At 37.6% G+C, this 20,908-nt stretch overlaps 1 protein-coding gene across 1 annotated transcript; it reads right to left on the bottom strand.

Annotated features, from left to right (window-relative positions):
• Window positions 1–758: 758 nt before the first annotated feature.
• LOC109070716 (cadherin-like protein 26) lies at window positions 759–15,657 on the bottom strand. The gene is given in 18 exon segments (XM_042712609.1): window positions 759–2,937; window positions 3,355–3,447; window positions 3,542–3,577; window positions 3,678–3,761; window positions 4,064–4,156; window positions 4,995–5,107; window positions 8,971–9,192; window positions 9,733–9,957; window positions 10,254–10,396; window positions 10,502–10,821; window positions 11,050–11,114; window positions 11,117–11,228; window positions 11,354–11,485; window positions 11,618–11,790; window positions 12,229–12,373; window positions 12,483–12,632; window positions 12,773–12,895; window positions 15,511–15,657. Coding segments are annotated over 18 exon segments (2,487 nt in total). The 5' UTR covers window positions 15,562–15,657; the 3' UTR covers window positions 759–2,730.
• Window positions 15,658–20,908: the final 5,251 nt, after the last annotated feature.

Genomic DNA, 20,908 nt, shown 5'->3' with positions numbered 1-20,908 from the left:
CTCATATTAGTCTGTTTCTCTCTTAATTTGAGGTCACCGTAGCCACCAGATCCAGTCTGTATCCAGGTCAGATGGTGGATCAGCACCTAGAAAGGACCTCTACAGCCCTGAATGTCAGCGGAGACCAGGACAACTAGATGAGCTCCAGATCCCCTGTAAAGACTTTGTCTCAGACAACCACCGGGACAAGACCACAGGAACCAGTTGAGTCCTCTGCACAATCTGACTTTGCTGCAGCCTGGAATTGAACTGCTGGTATTGTCTGGCCAGAGGAGAACTGGGCCCCCGACTGAGCCTGGTTTCTCCCAAGGTTTTTTTCTCCATTCTGTCACTGATGGAGTTTTGGTTCCTTGCCGCTGTCGCCTCTGGCTTGCTTAGTTGGGGACACTTCATTTACAGCGATATCATTGACTTGATTGCAAATGATTGCAAAGATAATATTTAAACTGAACCGAGCTGCATGATGACATCACTGAATTCAATGATGAACTGCCTTTAACTGTCATTTTGCATTATTGACACACTGTTTTCCTAATTAATTTTGTTCAGTTGCTTTGACACAATCTGTTTTGTTTAAAGCGCTATATAAATAAAGGTGCCTCGACTTGACTTGATAAAATGTGCTATTGTAAAGTAATTACTGTGTGGCATGTTAAAATGAACTATTTCAAGAGTTGCATGTTGAATAAAATAAAAATAGAAATGGTTGAACAGGTCGAGTGACCTGTCAAAATAAAACCTAACACAGAAAAACAATGTTATGCTTTGTGGAGCTTTATTAAACATTCATCGATTCCCACGCACCAATGTACAAATAATACTAAAAAAAAAGAACAGTCACAGTTCCACATTTTACAGCAAAGGTTTAAAAGCACCTGAAACAACAGAGCAGTTTCCTCGCTGACACATTTTCACCACCTTGGAATTATAAGGTTCTATCATCTGCTTTTTGAGCGGTTTTGAGAAAGTCAACTTCAAAGTTTTTGCATTCTATATAGCAAAAGTAATATGAGGAACAAGTCTCTTTCACACATGAAAATAACAGAGACCCTAAATGTATTCTAAATGTACAATATTAAAATCCTTTCAGATTTGTAAATGGGGATTTTTGGAACAGGTCAAATGCAGATAGAACCTTCTAAAAAGTCATTTCCCGCTTTGAATTATAAGGTTCAATCTTGCAAAACATTCACAGAAGAAACAACTTCAAGAAATACAGTTTACTTATAAACTGTTTTAAAACATAAAATTAGTGTTGTTACAATGTGCCGTCATGTATGAGAAAGTAAATTTAATGCTTTCTATGACATTTATTGAATATTTTACAACAAATATATATATATATATATATATATATATATATATATATATATATATATATATATATAAAATTTTCTTGTTCAAGTTAAGCATAAAAGGCAGTGCCAAATAATTTGTCCAGTGCAGATGTTAATTTGCGGTAGGAATATGGTGGATAATTAAACACATCATTGCAGGAACAGTTTTAGCAGCTACTGGAATACATCTGACCAGGACTTTATTCCACATAAAGTGGGATCTGTCTCTCTAGAGATCAGTATGGCCGAGATAACATGCTAACGATTATTGTTATTAAGACCCCATCAAATTAAATTTTTGACGATTCGACCTTTAAAGATTAATATTGTAAAATGTAAGACATTTTAAGACTTTAAACTGCAAGAAAAGAGACAATGCTTCAGCAAAGTTATTTCCACAAAGTTTAACCCTTATATGCATGGGTTTCGCCAATCTAACACGCTGCAATAGCGTAACACTCTCCTGATATTTTAATAACAGTTACAAAGGCTGTCTGATGAAGAGCCTGCGTGCTTGAAACGTCACTACATACGCTATGCAATAGCTTCTTAATAATACATTTTTTGATACTTTTGGAGCTTTGGTGTTGCTGACTTTGCATTTAAATATTTTTCCGCTTGTTTCTTGGTCGAGCATCCAGTTGAGATTGATGTGCGTGCTTTTGCCTGCTTTTTGACAGTTAAAATATTTCACATATTTCCTTCTGTTAGGGAGCAGTCTAGTGACATGACAAAGATAGTTGATCCTGATTGGTTGTTTCTTACAAACACATGTTGTCACAGAATAAATATGTCTGAATGAAAAAAAATAAAAAATGTCAGATAGAACCTTGTGATTCCAAGGTGACGAAATGTCACGCCCAAGAAAACAACAGACCCAGATATGTCACAGATATGATTTTGCATTACGCTCTCTTCAAACACACTTATCAGCTCCTAAAAACTCTATCATCAACATCCACCCAAGTACTACTCTTTAAGGAGGTTTTATCAAATTATTACTCCACCATATTTCTTTTTGCATTTAATGTCTTCAAATGATTCCACATGAACACAGAACAAAAAAATACATAATAAAAATACATAGAACAAAGGTCAAAAAACCTGAGCTCACCTAAAACTTTAACAATATTCCAACAATATAATTTATAACAATATAATTTAACAATATAACAATATTTTTGCATTAAAAAGTGCAAAAATAAATATTTATCATCATTCATACTGTAGAACTGTTAAAAAAGTTTATATACATATATATATATATATATTTATATGTATATATGTATATGTACAGTATATATATGTATATATATGTATACATATGTATACATATGTATACATATATATATATATATATATATATACACTGGCTACACGTCCTGAGTTAATTTCACCTCCTCATCAGGTCAGGTCTGGAGATTGTTGCTAGTTGACTGAACCTGCTGTCCAGATTTCTGAGCATCTCTGGTTGAAAGTCATCTTCTGGAATGGATATTGCATCCAGTTCATCATTGTCCATAGGTTGTCCTTCATCTGCGTAACAGTGCGGTTTGTAAATACCATGTTCTTCATCACGGGTTTGGAGATCAAATAGTTTCTGAAGAGAAGAATTACAGTTAGTAGAATGACTGTGGACTATCGAAAAAAAGTGGAACCAAAACATTACATTTGGACATTCATCTAATGTTTTTTAAATTTTACTATTTTTTTTTTTTTCAAAATGCTTAGAGAACTTTCCCATAATGTTTGAAAATTATAAAATGGACTGTTCCCTTAATTTTAAACTTAACTAACTAAACAAATAAAGTTTTTAAATTGTTTAAAAATTTTACATTCAAAATTAACGTTTTTATAACTTGATGGGAATATTAACACAACTTTTTTTTTTTTTTTTTTTTTTAGCTGACATTACTTTTTATCACAAAATACACAAATTATAGTTGTGAAATGAAGAAATATAATATTAATAAGGAATGAGTAATCAGTAGAATAGTAATGTACAGCTTTAAATCACCTGGTTGATGAGAACGGCAAGGTTTTCACCCGAGTAAGATGCATTAATTTTGTAGGAATGCATGCTTCTAAAACTTGATCTGATGCTCGATTGCTGGTTGAAGAAAGCATAGATGGTGATGTAAGAAAAGTTCAGTTGTGCTGGAGTTAGCATATCATGTGAATTATTACCATCACTTTATTCTTACCTCAAAATTTCCTCTGTATGTATGTCTTGTGGAATTCTGAAAAACATACATTTCAGAAACAGTCCATCACAAAAAAAGAAAAAGAAATGAAAAATGACCAACACTTTGAAAACTTGCTGTGGCTGTTAATACTCACCCTATATATTGAGCGGTTGAATGGCTGGTTGGTGTAGACTGACGGTGGAGCCTGTGAAACTGTCTGCTGTCCTTTATGCATCACCTGGATTTATGAAGCATAATGATCATTTTAAGAAAAAGTTCTCCTATATATGGTAGCAAACAGGATGCAGAATTTCAATTTAAATAAGTAAAAATAAAACTGCTTTTAACACTTTCAAATAAAACAATATTTTTTCATGAATAATTTATTATACACACAATACTCGGGCCATTTCCAGAAACATTATAGGTGATATTAATAATAAATGTTAGAACTTGGATTGACAGAAAAATATTATTTCCCAGAATGCTCTAAATTACCCCAGCTGTCCAAGAACATGAAGAGTTTTTAATGTTACTCACGGTTTGTGATGTTACCTTCTGGCTTGAGTTTATATTTGTAGTCACATTTATACCGGTTACGTTGTAAGAATCAATTTTGTGAAAGGAAGGCACCTTTACGAAGACATCATGATTTAGATTAAAAGTTATTCAGGCAAGAAATGTTTAATGTTTGATATAAATATGAGTTGAACTTATCAATACTTTACACTTTACTAGTTAATGAAGCTACCATTTACTAACCATGCATAAAAATGTTTACAGCATTTTTTTTTTTAATCTACAAACGTAATGTAATGTTACGCAGGCTATTTTACAGTATTTGTTATATTACAATAATTAGTTACAGCACTAATAACAAGAAGCTTGCAAAAAAAATATATCAAGTACATGTCCTTGTATAATTTGACACACAAACACACACACACACACACACACACCTGGTATTCCCTAAGTGATGGGGACCAAATGTTCCTACAAGGATTGTAATGTTAGTAAACTTTGACCTTGTGGGGACATTTTTGGTCCCCATGAGGAAACAAGCTTATGGCATGAATCATACAGAATGTGTGATTCAAAAAGTGTTTTGAATCTAAAAATTGCCAGTAGTTTTGTATGAGGGGTATGTTTAATGTAGGGTTAGGAAATAGAAAATGCAGTCTGTACAGTATAAAAACCATTACGCCTAAATGACCCATAAAAACATGGAAACCTGTGTGTGTGTGTGTGTGTCAAATTATTCAAGGAGATGTAATTGATGTCACTTTTAACACTAACATTAAATTAACAAATGCTGCATGCATTGTTCTCTCATGTTATTACATAAACTAATGTTAATTACTTGAGCTAATGTTGACATAAAACTTTTTTGTAGTGTTACCTAAAACTGAATAAAACGCACAAATTTAAACTTTACTGAAAACAGTTACTGTGGGTTGTGTGAGGAAATTACCAAGCAGTCAGTTCCTGGATTTTCTGTATTTGTTGTCATGAGATGACTGAGGCCCTCATTCAGTGCAATCATTTCTGTCTTGCAGGAGATTAGTAGACTCATTAAGCACATTGCTGAAATATAAAAAGAGAGTATTTCTTTTAAACTTGGATACTTTCACATTCACACTTTTGTCTTCTCACATCAAAATGCACCCACATATTTGTTTAGAGCTGTTTTGGACTGTTTTCACTTGAAAACCATGCTTGATCTGTGCATATTTCTCTCCTGATTCAGACAAGATTATTTATTTATTTATTTATTTATTTTTTTACTGGAGGAAGCAATATTATGGACTGAGGGCTCATATTTTAAGCCAAAGTTATGTTTTGAAGTTAAAAACATCTTTATGATGGATTTGTTTCTTACAAACAAACAGCTTTTCTCTTTACATTCTGACAGCACCCATTCACTGCAGAGGATCCATTGCTGAGTAAGTGATATAATGCTAAATTTCTCCAAATCTCTTCAGATTTGTTCAGAACAAACAAACTCTACACGGCCTGAGGGTGAGTAAATTGTCAGCAAAACTTTCATTTTAGGGTGAACTAAATATTTAAATCAACTGAATTTTTTTTTTCCCAAATGCAGAAAAACAAAACTACATTATTTACAGAGAACAAATTAAATAACATTTCAAAACTGTAATAAAATTTAAAGTCGTCATATGATGCTGCTAAAAAGAACATTATTTTGTGTATTTGGTGTAAAAGAATTGTCTTTATACTGTTTAAGGTTAAAAAAACATTATTTTCGACATACTGTACATTATTGTTTCTCCTCTATGCCCTGCCTACTGAAACTCGTAGATTTTTACAAAGCTCATCGATCTGAAAAGCGAGGTGTGCTGTGATTGGCCAGCTATCCAGTGCGTTGTTATTGGTCGAATACCTCAAGCGTGTGTCGGAAATGTTACTCCCCTTAACATATTGTGATGCCCTGTCCGGCCGGCGCAACGAGACATAAACATAAAACCCATAATAAACGTGGTATAAACATGATTTCTAGTCGTGTCCTCTTTTGGAAAGCCAAACAAAGTAGTTTCGCTTTCTCAGTGAAACAGCATCACACACCGCGGTCCAGAGTGAGTGGAGGCCAGAGAACTAGAGTGAGCGGAGGCGGGCTTGAGTGAGCGGAGATGGGCTTGAGTGAGTGGAGGCCGGAGGACTAGAGTGAGCAGAGGCCGGCTTGAGTGAGCGGAGGCGGGCTTGAGTGAGCGGAGGCGGGCTTGAGTGAGCGGAGATGGGCTTGAGTGAGTGGAGGCCGGAGGACTAGAGTGAGCAGAGGCCGGCTTGAGTGAGCGGAGGCGGGCTTGAGTGAGTGGAGGCCGGAGGACTAGAGTGAGCGGAGACGGGCTTGAGTGAGTGGAGGCCGGAGGACTAGAGTGAGCGGAGGCGGGCTTGAGTGAGCGGAGATGGGCTTGAGTGAGTGGAGGCCGGAGGACTAGAGTGAGCGGAGGCGGGCTTGAGTGAGGGGAGGCGGGCTTCAGTGAGTGGAGGCCGGAGGACTAGAGTGAGCAGAGGCCGGCTTGAGTGAGCGGAGGCAGGCTTGAGTGAGTGGAGACGGGCTTGAGTGAGTGGAGGCCGGAGGACTAGAGTGAGCAGAGGCCGGCTTGAGTGAGCGGAGGCGGGCTTGAGTGAGTGGAGACGGGCTTGAGTGAGCGGAGGCCGGAGGACTAGAGTGAGCAGAGGCCGGCATGAGTGAGCGGAGGCGGGCTTGAGTGAGCGGAGGCGGGCTTGAGTGAGTGGAGGCCGGAGGACTAGAGTGAGCAGAGGCTGGCTTGAGTGAGCGGAGGCGGGCCTGAGTGAGCGGAGGCGGGCCTGAGTGAGCGGAGATGGGCTTGAGTGAGCGGAGACGGGCTTGAGTGAGTGGAGGCCGGAGGACTAGAGTGAGCGGAGGAGGGCTTGAGTGAGCGGAGGCGGGCTTGAGTGAGTGGAGGCCGGAGGACTAGAGTGAGCGGAGGCGGGCTTGAGTGAGCGGAGGCGGGCTTGAGTGAGCGGAGGCCAGAGGACTAGAGTGAGCGGAGGCCAGAGGACTAGAGTGAGCAGAGGCCGGCTTGAGTGAGCGGAGGCCGGAGGACTAGAGTGAGCAGAGGCCGGCTTGAGTGAGCGGAGGCGGGCTTGAGTGAGCGGAGGCGGGCTTGAGTGAGCGGAGGCCAGAGGACTAGAGTGAGCGGAGGCCAGAGGACTAGAGTGAGCAGAGGCCGGCTTGAGTGAGCGGAGGCCGGAGGGACTAGAGTGAGCAGAGGCCGGCTTGAGTGAGCGGAGGCGGGCTTGAGTGAATGGAGGCCGGAGGACTAGAGTGAGCAGAGGCAGGCTTGAGTGAGTGGAGGCCGGAGGACTAGAGTGAGCAGAGGCCGGCTTGAGTGAGCGGAGGCGGGCTTGAGTGAATGGAGGCCGGAGGACTAGAGTGAGCAGAGGCCGGCTTGAGTGAGCGGAGATGGGCTTGAGTGAGTGGAGGCCGGAGGACTAGAGTGAGCAGAGGCGGGCTTGAGTGAGCGGAGATGGGCTTGAGTGAGTGGAGGCCGGAGGACTAGAGTGAGCAGAGGCGGGCTTGAGTGAGTGGAGGCGGGCTTGAGTGAGTGGAGGCCGGAGGACTAGAGTGAGCAGAGGCCGGCTTGAGTGAGCGGAGGCGGGCTTGAGTGAGCGGAGGCGGGCTTAAGTGAGTGGAGGCCGGATGACTAGAGTGAGCAGAGGCGGGCATGAGTGAGCGGAGGCGGGCTTGAGTGAGCGGAGACGGGCTTGAGTGAGTGGAGGCCGGAGGACTAGAGTGAGCGGAGGCGGGCTTGAGTGAGCGGAGGCGGGCTTGAGTGAGTGGAGGCCGGAGGATTAGAGTGAGCGGAGGCGGGCTTGAGTGAGCGGAGGCGGGCTTGAGTGAGCGGAGGCGGGCTTGAGTGAGCGGAGGCCAGAGGACTAGAGTGAGCAGAGGCGGGCTTGAGTGAGCAGAGGCCGGCTTGAGTGAGCGGAGGCGGGCTTGAGTGAATGGAGGCCGGAGGACTAGAGTGAGCGGAGGCGGGCTTGAGTGAGTGGAGGCGGGCTTGAGTGAGCGGAGGCGGGCTTAAGTGAGTGGAGGCCGGAGGACTAGAGTGAGCAGAGGCGGGCGTGAGTGAGCGGAGGCGGGCTTGAGTGAGCGGAGACCGGCTTGAGTGAGTGAAGGCCGGAGGACTAGAGTGAGCGGAGGCGGGCGTGAGTGAGCGGAGGCGGGCTTGAGTGAGCGGAGGGGGGCTTGAGTGAGCAGAGGCCGGCTTGAGTGAGTGGAGACGGGCTTGAGTGAGTGGAGGTCAGAGGACTAGAGTGAGCAGAGGTGGGCTTGAGTGAGCGGAGGCAGACTTGAGTGAGCAGAGACGGGCTTGAGTGAGCAGAGACAGGCTTGAGTGAGATATCGTCCTCTTTTGGAAGGTCAAACAAAGTAGTTTCCCTTTCACAACAAAACACACAGCGTCTATACAACATGGCGGCGGCAACAACAATACTACAACGAGAATAAAAGGTATGCCTTCTTTCTTTGCGTGAACATCTTGGCAGTGTTATGCAAATCTTCCCACATAGGGGTGTAGATATGTGGGAGTGTGTTAGAATGAGCCATTTTAGGAAGGTGTGGTTGACTCTTAACTTTTACGAAGATCTCTTTGGATTTGAGACTTTAGTCTTTGCAACTTTACAGATCTTCTTTATGTACCAAGAGCTTATAACACAACAAAGAAAAAGGAAACATTGAAACCACATCATATGACCCCTTTAGATAAAAAAAGCACGTGCCATTCAAAAAACAGGTTTCTACAGGTTTCCATGGCAGGTTTTTTATTTTTTAACCACACCTTTAATGGTTGGATTGACTTGTACAGAAGAATGGGTTTTTGGTATTGTGAAACAGTTTCCAAAATTCTTCATCACCTATTAGCACTATTAATATCATTCGAAAATTGGAAATCACTCACCTGTGAGAACCAGAACTGCAAGAACAAGCATCCAGACAGCAACAGGCCCCATCCGAGCCTTTGAGACCATCTTGACATGGCAGTTGGGAGTGATAGAGCAGTCACACACCGTGACCGTCAGGTTCTGGATGGAGTATAATCCCTGCTGGTCTGATATTTTGATCTGGAGGAGGTGATGACCTGAAAACACTTTGTTTTCTTTTACAAGACCCACCGTTGTGCCTTTAGGAGAAAAAGACAGATGTTAACATGAGAGTTAGTATTACTGTAAATATATACTAAAAGTTTGGAATAATTAAATAAATAATTGTTTTTTAAATAAGTCTCTTACGCTCACCAAGGCTGCATTTATTTGATCAATAATACAGTAATATTGTGAAATATTATTACATTTTAAAATGACAATTTATTGTTTGGATATGTTGTAAAATGTAATGTATTCCTGTGGTTCCTTTTTTTTTTTTTATGTGTGTGAAAATTCCAGCATCATTACTCCAGTCTTCATTGTCACATGATCCTTCAGAAATCATTTGAATATTCTGTTTTTCTGCTCAAAAAAACATTTCATACTATTATCAATGTTGAAAATAGCTGTGCTGCTTAATATTATAATAAGAATATATTAATAAGAACGCTCTGGACATAAAGTAAACATAAAACAGTGCTCATATTCCCCTTTTTACGTTTGTGCTGTGTTTTCAAGTAAAATATGATGTTTAGTAAAAGAGAGTTTGTAGGGTGGTCTGGAAAGAGTGGCATTACCATGAGCGGGTTCAACCCTCCATTTGTCCTTAACATCTCCTAAAAGCTCATAGTAGAAAGGTGGTCCATACGGAGGAAAGTCCAGGTCTACGGCTGTGATGTTGACCAGTGTGGGCTCTCTATCTTGGCAAACGCTGACTTTGTTCACCTCCAGTATTGGTACGTTATCATTTTGATCATTCAGGTGAATCACTAGAGTTCCAGTGCCTGTCAGCGGAGGAACACCTGCCAATCAGAGACAAGGAGGAAACAGAAATTCAGAGTATAAAACCTGTTCATGAATCATGAGGTTGCCAGGTTAGTGCTGTCAGATCTTTGAAAGATATTGAGAGTTTTGTTTGATGTAATTAAACTACATATCAGTCAAACAAGACATAAGCTATAAGGAATCACAGGTCATTCCATAAAGCATGGCACTGGCAGCGTTAATGTGCATGTATCTCAAATGAAATTAATTTGATAATAAAAGGAACTGTCTGTCAGGGATACTTGGCATAACATAAGAATATTTCATGTCTCACCATCATCCACAGCATACAGGGTTGCTATATAGGTGCCGTCTATAACAAATGGCGACTCTCTATCCAGAATTTTAGCTGTGGATACTTGTCCTGTCTTTGCATCAACAGTTATCCATCCATCAATATCTTCACCTTTAACAAATCTGAGAGTCAAAGAAAAACCAGATGAATTCACCGTTATTTATATGTAATCCTGTTCATTCAATAAATTACAGTGAAACATATACAGCAACATTAGCTTCTCTTACATAAATGTGTTTACATGGCTTCCATCCATGTCTTTAGCGGTAAAGGTTGTAAGACTTGTTCCTACATCTATGTTCTCCATTACTGCAACATGTTTAACAGGGGGTATAAACACCGGAGGGTCATTGACATCTTCAACATAAATGGTCACTGGAATGCTATTATAGAGGTCTGCAACACTCATGTCAGAGTTTGGGGGTATTTGGTCAAGCTCCCACGTGGCATTCGGTTCTTTCTTTTTAATCTTACAGGAAAAGTAAGGAATTTCGTTCTGCACACTGATGGATAGATTGTGATATGTTTGCTCCTCGTAGTCCATTGGCTGGAATGAGCCCAAAATAAAGAGAGTTCAGAGAAAAATCAACATGAATGTATACAGAGATATTTGTGTATCTTTCTGTATGTTAAAATAGCTCTGATCTGAAATCGCAGAGGCAACAATATAAGGCATGTCTGTGTAAACAATGATTCTGAAGCATCATAAACAGCAACACAGACTCAACCTTTGGGTAGATTGAATTATACAATGAAACATCAATTGTCTGCCTACCTTAACAACTGTTAAAATCCCTTCATTCGTAACAGGGTCTGTTTCTATTTTGAATATCTCTTTTATCCGTAAATTATGTATTTGGCTTTCCAAGCTTTTGAACCACGGACATCTTTGTCTGTTACTTGCAGTCGCAGAACTTCAACCCCAGCTTCTCTCTCCTTGACCTTCTCTGGTCCCTGAAACATGTCAAATATTTCATTGGGTTTCACTGGAAAGTGTGTCTTACTTGCCATTAAAAGCAATAACCAAGAATTTCACAAGCATAAAAACTAGTAATCTAACAGTCCACTGTGAAACTTACTGGTTTGCCAGAGAACTCTGGAAGATTGTTGTTATTATCCAAAATATTGATTATCACTGTACTTGTACTTGAGAGCTGTATCTTTTCGCCTTTGTCCTTTGCTTCAACAAGGACTGTATATTTCTGAGCTTTCTGGAAAAGATTCATTTAGGAGAACATTGCTTTGGTTGTAATGGAGAAATATTTATGAAGCACGAAAAGCAATATGTGTTGTCTAAATGGAATAACATTCATTAATTCCAATGAAAGAATTTTAGTTCATACCTCATAGTCCAAACACCCCTTAAAATATATGGTCCCAGTTTCTTTTTGCTGCTGAATATAAAATTCAACATTATCTGTTTTTGGTGTGACAGACTTTATTGTGAAACTGAATGTTCCATTGTTTGTTTCTGAATCATCATCATCAGTTGCATTAACAGTCCGTACACTTTTGTCTAGAAAAATATTAAGACAACTAAGCGTTAATACTTCACCCAATAATTAAATGTCCATAATTTTTTATTTACCCTAATATTGTTTCAAACCTGTACGCTGTTACTTTTCTTGTGGATAAGTATACATTATATATGTTTAAGAATTATTATGGAGCCCTTGCTGTTCAACAACAGCTCATAGTAACCAGGGGCTGTCAAGCTCAATAAACACAAAATCCCTTTAACAGTAATAGCAGTATACTGTAGCAACAACCTGTGTAGTGTGTAATAATTACAATAATTTAAAATGTTTACTTTCGTGTAATGGGGGGTTTCGTGTTTGAATAACAACACTGTGGATTGCAACGACACGAGGGTGAGTAAATAATGTCAGAATGTTCTGTTTTGTGTGTTTTGTTTCATAAATGAAATAGTGAAGTGCAAATTATAATGGATTACCTTGAGCATGTGACTCGTCCACTGTCACTTCATAGACTGACTTTTGAAATTTTGGTGCATGGTCATTTATGTCCAATATTTTGATCTCAAGCCCAAACCTTGCATCCAATACATTACTGGATTTATTTATTGCTTCAAATTTCAACTGCAATTGAGTCCAGTGAATATCAATATACAGGCCTTTCTTGCAGTATATTTAAATGAATTTCAATGCTGTTTTGCAATGGATACTTTGTTCATTAAGTAGTACTTACAAGGAGAGGTTCAGTGTTTTTTTCATAATCCACCTTTCCAAGTACTAAAATTTCACCTGTGTCTGTAATGCTGAGAATATTCTTTGGATCTTCATCCACACCTTTACCACGTAGCACGAAATTTACTAAATAAGACTTTTCAAGTGTAATCTGAAACACAAACAACATAAACACTGAAATGTTCACATGATCGTTATTGTCCAGCAATTTAACATATGTAATGTGAAAAACTTAACTCAAATAAAACTGAAGAGAATGAGCTCTAGCTGAAAGCTGCTATGATGCCCCACCTTGCCTAGGGTGTATGGAAATGGACCAGGGTGTTCTTCCTCAATACTAAATGAATCGATGATCCATGCACGCTTCTGTCGTATCCTCCCGCTGTCAGCCCATACACACACGCTCCAGACAGACTGAGTTTAAAAGAAGTCATTATAAGTGATGTTACAAAAGTTGTCAATGAGTGAACCTGGCCATAACATAAGAAGCATATGAGGATTAACAGTTTAATTTGAACTGAAAAAAAAAAAAAAACCTCATAATTGTTGTGAAACTGTACTTAATTTTAATGAAAAAAATGACAACAATATAAAACAATATTAAAGGATTTTGAAGAATGTTGTTTAATGTTTTTTTTTTTTTTTTTTTTTTTTTCTCCATACTATGGAAATAAATGGCTACCAACAACCGTTTGGTTACCAGCATTCATCAAAATATCTTCTTTTGTGTTCAACAGAAGAAAGAAACAACAGAGGTTTGGAACAACTTGAGGGTGAATAAATTATGTTTTAACAGTGAAGATTGTTTTACATTTGAAATGTAGACCCCTACATTACTTTGAAGATTTCTTTTAAATATAAACACTTTGCTGAGAAGATTTTGATGAGATCATTTTCATTTATTATAACACAGCTCTGTGGAATACTTGATTCTGATTGGTCAGTCGCGATATTCTGAGGTCTGTTATCCCTTAGTCTCGTGTAGCCAGACCTTCACACTGAAGGTCTGGAATTCATGGCAGCTTTCTTTGGCCAAGGCCCACCCATGAGGCCATTGGACCGACATGTAAAACAACCAATCACAGTTCATTTCGTTCATCGTCACGTTTCGAGGCGTGGAAATGTCACCACAATAACAGACCGTTGTGTAAAACTCTCATATTTTAAAGATTCTATCCCGCGAACTTTAAATATTTTTAAATATTTAAATATTTTCTATATAAATCTTTAAATCCAGCGTTTAGCTGATCCTGATAAGCACTCGTCATCACAGTTGTAAACACTAGGCTTTCTTCTTTCGTGAGGGGGTTTGGCACCACGGTATCGTTGTTTCCAGACGGAACGTTAAAGAACGCGACACACACGTCTCGTGGAAATCCTGTAGGATTCAACCAATCCGATGACGACTTCGACACTCCTGAAGTGTTTCCACTTTTGTGTCCCATATGCTAAAGTCAGTTCTATACTATTGCTAGGAACAGTTTTTCTTTGTGGAAGCTTTGCGTTTTGTTAGCTAATAAAATATTAAAACTTAATTCAATATTATGTGTACAGTTATTTAATTATGTCATTCTGGACTCGCTCTCGTTTCATACAAACACAGCTGCTGCCATTCTGCTACAATTGTTTTGTACAGTGTAATGGATTATAAGATAACTAACAAATTGGTAAGATTTTAAAATATTTTCATCTTAAATCAATATATTTTATTGCCTCAATTATTTATGTGGTGTAATGTGTAACATATCCCTTAAATGTCTGTCTAGTTTAAACTAGCCGCTTACTCACAACTGCTGTCTTCACGGAAGCTTTGTGTTCAAATATTTAAACTCAAATAAATTTTTGTGACTAATTATTTACTTATGAGGCAAGTAGTCTTGTAATAAGTGGGATAATGTACATTCAGCCAGTTGTTCTCGCAGAATAGTCAGGTTAATTAAATACAACTTTCACATCAAAATATATCAAGTTTATACTTGATTTTATCACCAAAAGAGAGAATAAATTATGTTGCATAAAGAAATAAAGGATTCCTTTTTTGTAATGTCACTGTGAAAGTCCCTTCATTTAGTCTGGCAGGCATATATTTATAATTTAAATTTAATTGACTTATTTTTTTTCCACAGTCTAATTTGGTATGATAACTATTAATTAAATCTAATTTAATTTTGATTATGGAATGATAGCACAGAGGTTATAGTCCACTTTGACAGGCTGCAGAAGTCCATATATTTGCAGTCCAGCTGCTGAAAATAAGAATCCTATAAAAGTTTAATAGTTGTCAGTATCTGCTAATGAGGACAAAAACGAATTAGTTACTGCTGATGACAAAACTTCTAAAGTTTAGGACCACTGCCGAATGAATATCTAGGCATTTTCCCGAAAACTTGATGTTTATTTCTGGCCAGCATTTACAGTAGTAAATCAAGCTATCTGTGATGTTTATGCTTCTAGGAATGTTTGAGGACATATACGTTTGTAAACCACATCACAAAATCCATTATTGACATGACAATCCTTGAAAAATGAAGCTCAAAACTGTGCAGACTGTAAAGAATACTATATATTATAACTAGATATTGACAGTGCAGTTTTGACTGTATTCACATAATTATTAATTACTTTTACTAGTAAGCATATTTTGGACTATACATGTACTTTAAGGCATGAGCTTACAATGCAAACAATTCTTAAAGTTTATACTAATGTCCTTGTGTCATGATCTGAAAGTCCCTTTCTTCCACACCCCCCAAAAAAGGCAGTAACACAAATCCAATTTAACAGAACTAATTCAAGCATACCCTACCTTTACAGCTCTTACTATCTGAAGCATGGCAAACAATAAAATCAGCTAATCATTCAATGGAAAGCAAACCTTCTGTAGCCCTTTGTTTATTACCCTGGCTTTATACTGTTTGACAGACTTAGTTCCGGCAACATAAACGGCTGTTGTCTAGAAATATGAGCACAGAAACACGAGGCAGTGTGGGTGTCTCCAGTGTATCACATCACACAGCGCTTTAACTCACCAGCAGCAGGAGAAAGCTGACTGGAAGGGTCCTCATGTTGAAGCAGATCATCACACAGTCCTGCTCGACTAAGACTGAGCTTTCCTCTGTCCCTTACAGTAATCCACACTGCTCATATGACACATGAGAGAGAGAGAGAGAGAGAGAGAGAGAGAGAGAGAGAGAGAGAGAGAGAGAGAGAGGGGAGGGCATATTCAAATGACAGTGTGAAGGAACTGGGGCCAGTGTTACTTTGTCACTGTTAAAACAAATGTGTTAAAAACAACAATGTTTAATTTTCAATACATATTGAGTGTGCTCAGGGACATCACATTTTCAGTTAAATTCAACACAAAATATGTGTTAAAAATATAACAAACAAATTGTGTCAATTTAGTAAGCACATTAATGTGATGTTTTTGGTGTGTGTTTTACACAACTGTGTGCTACTGAGCAATTATATTTAAGTTTTAAAATAGATTATATTCTGTCAACCATTTAGATACTCTTATTATGAAATCACTCAATGAACCACTGAAGTGCATAATGTTTGTTAACATTGAAATAATTATAGTACTATGAGTTCATTCAAGGGTGTAGCCATCATTTCAAAAGTGTGTGTGTGTGGATGGATGCGTTTTATTTCACTTATTTTGGACTGATGCATGCAAAACCCGCTGAGTGCCATTAAACAGCTTGAAAGATCAAAGACAATTTTTTATATAACTCCGACTGGATTCGTCTGAAAGAAGAAAGTCATATAGAGATGACTTGAGGGTGAGTAATTTATGGCCTAAATGGCAAAAATTGCTGCCCACTGCTCCGGGTGTGTGTGTGCACTTGGATGGGTGAAATGCAGAACACAAATTATGAGTATGGGTCACCATACTTGGCCACACATCATGTCCTTTCCTTTCATATCTTCCTGTTCTGCCTCTTTCCTCTCTGTCTCATCAAATTGCCTTTCTTTCTCAATCTGAACATTTTCTCGCTCAGTTGCAAGACCTTCACTTTTACTTTGTTGAGTTGACTCATGGGGCAGTTTCATCTTACTATAGAGAATAAATATATAAAACCTTTTACAATCATATTGTAAATACAATTGCTTAGTGCTAATTCAATTTATGTTTTTAAAATATAAACACTTTTTTTCAACTTAACTTAACTTAACTAAAAAATCCAAAATAATAATTACACCTGCTGGCTTGCTGAAGTTTTGAATCCATGTTTGCAATGTTTCCTTTAGCAGGCTCCCTTCGCTCTTTCTTTCTCTTTCTGTCTCTGTTGTCCAAGTTGTGCCAACAACAGCAAATTTGGTGTTATTTATATTAGATCTGATCGGGTACATTGATTTGATCAGACATTCTTATACTAAGAACGTGGATATTTTGTACAAGTTGTTAGCACTTTTAGAAGACTGAGAGCAATCATGACCGACAGAAATAAATAGGCAACAAAAGCAAACTACCGAATTACTAATTCAGCGGATCAACCACTGACTGTAATGTGGATTGTAATGCACCTGTTAATGCAACGAAGCTCGGGACCTGTCGTCTCCACGCTGCTCCATGAGAGCGGACACACTGATTGTGAGTGAGTCCCTCGGAGCGGAATCAATGGATCTTTAGCGGAGCGGTAACAGAGCGCTTTGAACTGCGGGAGGAGACCGATCGGCGTCTGACATCAAAGTCCCGCTAGCAATTGGAGAGCAGACGACTCTTTATGCTTTTGAATCGTTTTTGCGGCACTAGGAAGCATCTCGAACAAGCCTATTCTGATTTCGTCATGTCACCTGTTCAACACAAGAGTTCAGTGTAGAGTGTTTTTTTAACAGTCAATGACCACCTCATATAATACAATTGTTTTTAATCAAGTGTATATTTTAAATAGCATGCATGTTTACATAAACTTGAATATCATGAAAATAAAAAATAAAAACAAACAATAAAAACCCAACAAACATTCAACAGCCAATAATACAGCAATGTAGTGGAGAAAACTAAGCTAATACACACACACAAACACGCACGCACACACGCACGCACGCACGCACGCACACACGCATAAATGCAAGTACATTTCACAGCTAAAAACTATGACTAACTTGACCCTACCCTATTCCTAAGAGAAAACCTTGTGCATTTTTACAATTAAAATCATCAGTTCTTCAAATCAGTTTTATCATCTTACAATGACTCATATTAGACAGACCTTGCGTAACTTTCTGTGAAAATGTGAGAAATCTGAAACGAAACACTCCCACTGATGGATTAGCGATTACAGTTATCAGGTCTAACACAGTGGACAATGTTATATGAGCAATTATTGTGTCTAGACTTCTTAATCTTAAATTTTCTGTTAGTCCATTAATGTACCTAAAAAGATTGTTAACTTTTTGTCCTTCGCAGTGATTGTGACGCTGACCAGAGCTGGTTCTAGACATTTAGAGGCCCCCACCCCTAACCTAACCTTTTATTTATACAACATTTCATTTTAAATTTTGTCTATTTTTACTTATACAGTATGTATACAGTGTACAAAAGTTTAGACACGTTACTGTTTTTAATGTTTTTTTGAAATAAGTCTCTTCTGCTCATTTGATCATTTATTTGATCAACAATTACAGAAAAAACAGTAATATTGTGAAATATTATTACAATTTAAAATCATTTTCTATTTTACTTTTCTTTAAAAATATAATCTATTTCTGTGATGCAAAGCTGTATTTTCAGCAACATTACTCCAGTCTTCATACCCTTCAGAAATCATTTTAATATGTTGATTCATCAATATCTTGCTGCTTAATATTTATTTTATAAAGTTTTTTTTCCAGAATTTTTGATGATTAAAAAGTTTTTTTTTTTTTTTTTTTTAATTAGAAATCTTTTATAACACTAAGTCTTTACTATCACTTTAACACATCCTTGCTGAATATCACTGTTTTTTTTTTTTTTCTCTGTATTTTTGATCAAATAAATGCAGGCTTGATGAGCAGAAGAGACTTCTTTCAAAAACATTAAAAATAGTAATGTGTCCAAACTTTTTACTGGTACTATGTACATATTAATCAAACTTTATAATGTTATATTATTATTATTATTATTATTATTATTATTATTATTATATTTTTGCTAATTAAACAAACAACAAAATCAAAGTTAATACAGTAATTTATTTGGTAGCTATTTTACTAGTCAGCTTCCTATGCGATGTCATTTATTGTCGCGAGTGGGCACTTGTGCTCACCACAGCATTTCAGTCAGGATGAGGTCTAGACTTCTAGACTTTGACTGCAACACCTTGATTCTTTTCTTTTCCAGCCATTCTGTTGTAGATTTGCTGGTGTGCTTGGGATCATTGTCCTGTTGCATAACACAGTCTTGGCCAAGCTTTAGCTGTCAGACGGATGGCCTCACATTTGACTCTGGAGTACTTAGGTATACAGAGTTCATGGCTGACTCAATAACTGTGAGGTGTGCAGGTCCTGTGCTTACAAAACAAGCCCAAAATCATCACCCATCCACCAGCATTTTCCAGAAACTCACCAGAAATAAGATAGTTTATTTTTATATTACTTGTACAGAATAAGAGTAGCCTACTGAATTCTTTTAGTGAGTTGTCATGTTTTAAAATATTCCAGTATGTGCAGTCTGTGAGTAGCACCAGAGAAACACAACAGTGTTACTGTATTGGGAAGTTTGTCCTCTGATATGAACCTTTCCTCCCCGAATTTCTATTAAACCTTATATGGTTTGAGTGTATCCTATCCTAAAGAGGACAGGTCTGGCACAAAAAAGTCCTTTTTGTTTTACAAAAAGTAGATGATATTACAGTGCACATCATTTTATGAAAAGAGGAACAGTAGATATAGCTGGTAAATAAACATCTAAAGAAAAAATCCAGAAAGTTTTTCTCAAAGCTAAGTATCTTTTCTTTTCCAAGCAGTGAATCATTTTGTTAGCATCCAAAAAAGAATATTTTTTTTTTTAAATGACAATTTACCCCCCAAATATATCTAATAAATAGACACTATGTATAAACCTGAAATACTCCTTTGACAAACATTTGAATTTTTTTTTTTCTGTGTAATAATTACATACTCCAATAGTAAATAAATAGCAAATAAATAGATTTGTAAATAGCAAATTGTTCGGTAAAATGCATGATTGTGAAATTATGTGCAAAGTTTGGTTTAATGAAAGTTGTTATTCCTCTGATCATTTAAAAAGCTTCAAAATCTTAAAAAAGGTGAAATGCTAGTTCTGCTAATGCTAATGCACATTACATGTATACATAAACGCAAATATTAATGTATTTAGTAACAATACCACAACTTGCAACATTTTAATGTAATTAGTGTTAAAAATACCATGGAAGGAAAGGATCCTGAAACACTATAATTTATGTATTTATTATTATTATTATTTTGCATTATATATCTGTATATATAGGAATGGTGAATGATACTTTTATTCATAGATTTTGGAAACAAGATTTACGAGCGACAGGCAGGAAACAAGTTGCGGGACAGTGATAAAACATGCTATTGTGAAGTAATTACTGTGTGGCATGTTAAAGTGAACTATATCAAGATCTGCGAGTTGAATAAAAAAAAATAAAAAATGGTTGAACAGGTCGAGTGACCTGTCAAAATAAAACCTAACACAGAAAAACAATGTTATGCTTCATGGAGCTTTATTAAACATTCATCGATTCCCACGCACCAATGTACAAATAATACTAAAAAAAGTCACAGTTCCACATTTTACAGCAAAGGATTAAAAGCACCTGAAACAACAGAGCAGTTTCCTCGCTGACACAATTTCACCACCTTGGAATTATATGGTTCTATCACCTGCTTTCTGAGCCGTTTTGAGAAAGTCAGCTTCAAAGTTTTTGCATTCCATATAGCAAAAGTGATATGAGGAACAAGTCTCTTTCACACATGAAAATAACAGAGACCCTAAATGTATTCTAAATGTACAATATCAAAATCCTTTCAGATTTGTAAATGGGGATTTTTGGAACAGGTCAAATGCAGATAGAACCTTCTAATTCTAAAAAGTAATTTCCCGCTTTGAATTATAAGGTTCAATCTTGCAAAACATTCACTGAAGAAACGACTTCAAGAAATACAGTTTACTTATAAACTGTTTTAAAACATAAAATTAGTGTTGTTACAATGTGCCGTCATGTATGAGAAAGTAAATTTAATGCTTTCTATGACATTTATTGATTATTTTACGACAATTTTTTTTTCTTGTTCAAGTTAAGCATAAAAGGCAGTGCTAAATAATTTGTCCAGTGCAGATGTAAATTTGCGGTAGGGATATGTTGGATAATTAAACTTATCATTGCAGGAACAGTTTTAGCAGCTACTGGAATACATCTGACCAGGACTTTATTCCACAGAAAGTGG

Source organism: Cyprinus carpio, chromosome A23 (genome assembly GCF_018340385.1).
Source record: "Cyprinus carpio isolate SPL01 chromosome A23, ASM1834038v1, whole genome shotgun sequence".
NCBI lineage: Eukaryota > Metazoa > Chordata > Actinopteri > Cypriniformes > Cyprinidae > Cyprinus > Cyprinus carpio.
Note: the sequence above shows the minus strand (reverse complement) of the source record. Positions and strands in the feature narration are given on the sequence as shown.